This window comes from Chlorocebus sabaeus, chromosome 21 (assembly GCF_047675955.1).
Source record: "Chlorocebus sabaeus isolate Y175 chromosome 21, mChlSab1.0.hap1, whole genome shotgun sequence".
In the NCBI taxonomy this organism is placed as follows: Eukaryota; Metazoa; Chordata; class Mammalia; order Primates; family Cercopithecidae; genus Chlorocebus; species Chlorocebus sabaeus.
In genome coordinates, this window is record NC_132924.1 from 96,033,225 (window position 1) to 96,038,330 (window position 5,106).

General features: G+C 39.7%; 1 protein-coding gene across 1 annotated transcript; it reads right to left on the minus strand.

Moving 5' to 3' along the window:
• Positions 1–2,624: 2,624 nt before the first annotated feature.
• On the minus strand, positions 2,625–4,079 carry TAS2R16 (taste 2 receptor member 16). Its single transcript, XM_007982769.3, has one exon. It carries the CDS (start codon positions 4,013–4,015, stop codon positions 3,140–3,142), a length of 876 nt encoding a protein of 291 aa, XP_007980960.1. The 5' UTR covers positions 4,016–4,079; the 3' UTR covers positions 2,625–3,139.
• Between the last annotated feature and the right edge of the window lie 1,027 nt (positions 4,080–5,106).

The window sequence follows — 5,106 nt, forward strand, 5'->3', positions numbered from 1 at the left end:
TTAATGGTGTGGTATAGAGGCTGGAGAACAGCAGGGAAGAAAGTAGGGTAAATTATTTCACTCCCCTATCACATCCTCTCCTTCTTGTTTTTTTTTTTTTTTTTTCCTGTGTGTGTGTGTTTGTGAGTTATCAACCAACACACTATACTATGAATAAAAAGCATTATATAGGATAAAGTATTTACAAATTGAACAACACAGGTGCATTGGCTCCTGGGTATCTTAATTTCATATCTAGCTAAAGGAAGCTGTCAAAAAAATTTCCTAGCTTTTGGTCACAATCTTTCTGTAATTCTTTTCAAAACATCTCCTTTTTATTTATTTTCTTTGAGATAGAATTTCTCTCTTGTTGTCCAGGCTGGAGTGCAATGGCACTATCTTGGCTCACTGCAACCTCCACCTCCCAGGTTCAAGCAATTCTCCTGTCTCAGCCTCCCAAGTAGCTGGGATTACAGGCTCCTGCCACCATGCCTGGCTAATTTTTTTTTTTTTTGTATTTTTAGTAGAGATGGGGTTTCACTATGTTGATCAGGCTGGTCCCAGACTCCTGCCTCAGGTGATCTACCCTCCTCGGCCTCCCAAAGTGCTGGGATTACAGGCGTGAGCCACTGTGCCTGGCCAGCATCTGCTTTTTAAATCATATGTTTTTCCAAATTAAATTTTTTGCTCCTTTAAAATTTATCTCTTGGTTCCCTCTCCTCTTCCATTGACTTCAGATTTGGCATTAACCAGCAGTGTTAATTTAAGTGAATCACTTGACCTTATTAGGTTTATTTTCCAACTAGTTTGGATTAAGTGACCTTGATTTGTCTTTTAGTCCAAAATAAGAAAACGTAAGTAAAATCTTTTTGTGAACTATTAGGTGCCATTAATATAAAGGTTAGTTATTATTTCTGTTTGTATTTTATGTTTTTCTGATTTCTGGATCCCTTCAACTGCTTCTAACACTCCCACATTATGCATATCCTGGATAAGTTTTCCATTGCACTTTACTCAAAAGAAGACAGTGAGAGTACTAAAAATATTTAACAGCTTCTGGAATAGTGTCTGTGTGTGTGATTGTGGGGAGAGGGGGTGTTCTTTTTTTCCTGTTCTCTATTTATACACATATGAGAAGAACGGTTTCTATTTATTTCAGCTATCTGAGGTTTTTGAACATGCAAGACCTCATCTGGCTGTGGATACTAGTGACAAATAGCAATAGAATCCTAATTTCACTGGCTCTTGTTCAATCTATTCCAGCAGGATCCCAAACCCTATAACCCACCTCCCCACCAGCCTCCTAAGCATTCCTGGGAGTCAACTCAATGCCAATATCTACCTTTTTTTTTTTTTTTTTTTCCTTTTTTCTTCTCAGACCCATGGTTAGGACTCTGCTCCCCAGCCATTACTGCATCCACCAGGTTTTGTTCCACCTTCTACTGCAGTGAAACCGTTGGCCCTACGGAGATGCCAAGGCTGACAGGGTGCTTCTGTGGAGTGGGACAGCATGCTTCACTCCCTTCTCTGTACAACAGTAGGAATGCTGCTGAGATATGCCAAATGGCACAGAGTCTTTGGTAAAAGTGGTCTTTCAGTTTTCACTTATGTTTCACACCCTCAGTTTCAAATATGAATTTGACTCAGAGACAAATCAGAGTGATAAACCCACAAGCAGATCAGAATTTCCATTCCTTTCCAGGACTAAGCCATTCTTTCACAGTCAAGCTTGAGATACTTGCATCCTTTTCCCCATAGGATGATTTGCTTTCAGGAGGTGTTTCAATCTTTTAATGGCAGAACTAGAAGTTCACCAGACATGTCCAATATATACAAAGGGTAGAAAACATCGTATTATTAACACTTGATACCAGAATGGTGTAAGAGATGCAACTGACTTTAAGAAGAATACCTTAATAACTATCTGGGGTGGACAGAGGCTGAGACCCAAAGGCCTAGTGGTTGGAAATTACCAAGATACATAGCTGCTGGTAGGTAAGGGTGAAGAGGAGATAAATGAGGAGTGAGATACCTTCGAGATAAGGCAACATGGGGTCCTGCAAGGGAAGAAGGTATGAGAGAAAGCTGTCAGATAGGGAGGCAGAAAGAACATCAAAAGAATGAGTATGTCTTATAGGTGATTTTTCACTGATTACTGTGTGATTTCTGTATTCTTATTCATTTTGGGAGGGCTTTGGACAGAATAAAAAAGTGTAGAAAGTGTAAGCCAATGCCATTCAGATGTTATGAGCTAAGAGTGGTTCTTAGCTGACATCTAGATTGTATATGGGAAAAAAATCAACTATGTCTCAATATAGAGATGTTCCATCAAGTTAACTCCAACTTATAATACAATAGAGAGGCAAGAATTGAGCCAATGGAAACCATTTATAGTTTTATAGTTGACACAATTAAATCAATATTTGGGGAGGTATTAAGGATGAATCTGGATTGGGCAAATTGTCTGCTATTCTGGGGAAGAGTATAATGTTTTGGCTAATGGAAATGAAGAAAGAGTTAAATTTTGACTTAAATTTTAAAGAGATAAAGACATGACATTTGGAAGAGAAGCAAATAAAAAAATTTGTATCTTTAGATAAAAGTCCAGAAACAGCCAGGGGATAGAGAAAGAGAGAGAGATGGAGAGGGAGAGAGAGACAGAGAGAGAGAGAGAGAGAGAGAGAGAGAGAGAGAGGACACCCCTTGACTAAAGAAAGTGAATTGAAGGCTTAGTATGGGAAGCATTCAGGGTACGAGCAATACGTTTTTGTGGGATGGTATTCATATTCATGTGTGAAGTAACTGGCAGTCATGGGAAGGTTAGAGTAATGTGTGGACACCATGATTTTGACTGTCTTGTGTAGAATATACCAGGTATACGATTCCAGAGTTGGCAAGGACTAAGGAGAGATGGGGCAGTCTTGAGCAAGTTGGAACCAACCTGAGGATTGTGAAAGGGAAAGGGAAAGGAAACCAGTGGAAAAGGTTGGAGAAAGGGTTGATTATTTAGAAATAGATGACTGCGAAGATGGAAGAGAATGAGGCTTGCATTCATGGTGATTCACAATGAATTGATTGATAAGAGCAATACTCTTTACTGGTATTAATTATATCAATTGCCCGGGAGTCTTGTACCCTGTGCCTCAGGCAACCTCTAGGCCTAGCATTTTCCATTTAGAATCCTTTTCAATGTAGGGCTGCTCAGCATCAGTGAAGTGGAATGCATAAAGATGAAAGCATAGACAAAAGCTTCCCAGACCCATAACCAACATCTCTTATCAAATGGAGTACCTATTATGGTGATAAGTATGGTTAGAAAGTAAGAGGTAAACACGATAAACAAGATGGCAAGGGACCTCAGGGCAGTGAAGTGCGCTTTCATGCTTGGATTGCAGTGACCAGTGCCATGATGTTGTATCTGCTTGATTAGTGATGCCATGAGCATGATGGTGGAGGCCAGGAACAGGATGAAAGGAACAACCAACTCGACTGTATGAGCCTGGAGTGGATACTGATGAAACTTTTGAAGTCTGTCAATTACAGTGCTGTTTCTGGGTAGCTGCTCCATGGTGAGAAACTGAATTTGAATGTAATTCCCAATAGCTGAAGGGATGATTGTCACACAAGTAATCATCAAACAACCCAGTAATAGCCAGGGAAGCCACCTCAAAATTCTCCACCTCAGCCAGAGAACGATGGGATGGGTGAAAGAAGAGACCTTGATGCAGTAGAAGATGGTAAGCAAGCTGTTTAACCAGAATGTAAGGACATTAAAAAATTTCCAGGTTATTGTTAAGTTGCAAAGTACATAATTAAAATTAAAATAGAAGCAAAAATCATTCAGCATTGATGTCCACTGTAGACAGAAACGAGAGATGCCCAGGCTGATGAGAATCATGTCCACAGGCATCAGCCTTCTGACTTGCAGCCATTCTCTGCCCAGCACTGCAACAATTAAGCTGCTCTGCACAATAATTGTCAAGGACTCAAGCACGTAGATGATCATGAAGAAGACACTGAGTTGGATGGGTATCATTCTTCTACTTCAAAGTGTCTTCCTGGACAAAGACTGAATCTCTGTACCAATTTCCAGGTAGAGAATGGGTTCCCGATTCCACCATTGTCTGGTACAAGAAAACCCCTCCCTCTGGAAGCAAATTTTACCAAGCTCATTTTTAATTTTGTCATTTTCCTATCCATAGAATTTGTTTATGCTTTGCTTGCTGGTTGCTATCACATCTGAATGTAGGGAAATATTGTTTAAATGTGGATTCCTGCTCCTGAGATGATTTGATTATTCCAAAAAGGCATACGTATTTCCTAACCATGTTTATTTCCTTTTTTTCTGAGGTGCCCTTAGCTTACTTCCTTATCATCGTTAAATGACATCTTTACTCTTTTAACCTAAAATTTGAGCCACAGGAAAGATGAATCCTTCCCTGTTCGTTCATGTCCTGGATGATGTTTTTGCTCTGTTGAGTGCAGTACCAAAGCGAACCTCAGAAGCCCTATCTTCCCAGTTCTCATGGCAGCTAGTGGTGGATGCTACAATCAAAGTGTGAGGGTAAATAAAAATTCAGAGGGAATTTCCTCTGAAATTCCACAAAATTGCTGAACTCCAGACCTTCAAGTATTTCCATCCAATGCAGGCCACTCGCATTACTGCCCATTGAATTCCCCCACTCAGAGAAATCAAACTGCAGATAAAACACCACACACAGCCCCTCTTAGCTATTGTTCTTCTGCCAGTTCCAATGCTTTGAGCATATACCTTATGTATTTTCAGGAATTGTTCTTGTCCCATTAACATCAGTGGGTTTTTGTGTTTTTTTTTTTTTCTCTCTTACATGGCTAGGTTCTTTTTATCACTGCTCTCATTGCTCAGGAAGAATTGAAAGAGGACCCTCTTGCCACTAGTAAAGCATATTACTTCCAAATGTGCAGGAATCATTTCATAGCTCTGCAAGAAGGCTATAAAAGAAATATGTTTTCCTTCAGTTCAGGACAACTCTTCCAAATAGACACCAAATATGTAATAAGTGACTTCAGAAATGAGAGGTTATTCTAATACTTGCTAGTTGGTGACAGAGACAAAGTGAAAGTCATTGACCTTATGTATAATAAATT

Bases quoted from the DNA above. Each gene is read 5' to 3' on its own strand.
- TAS2R16 (XM_007982769.3), bottom strand. From the start codon at position 4,015: ATGATACCCATCCAACTCAGTGTCTTCTTCATGATCATCTACGTGCTT.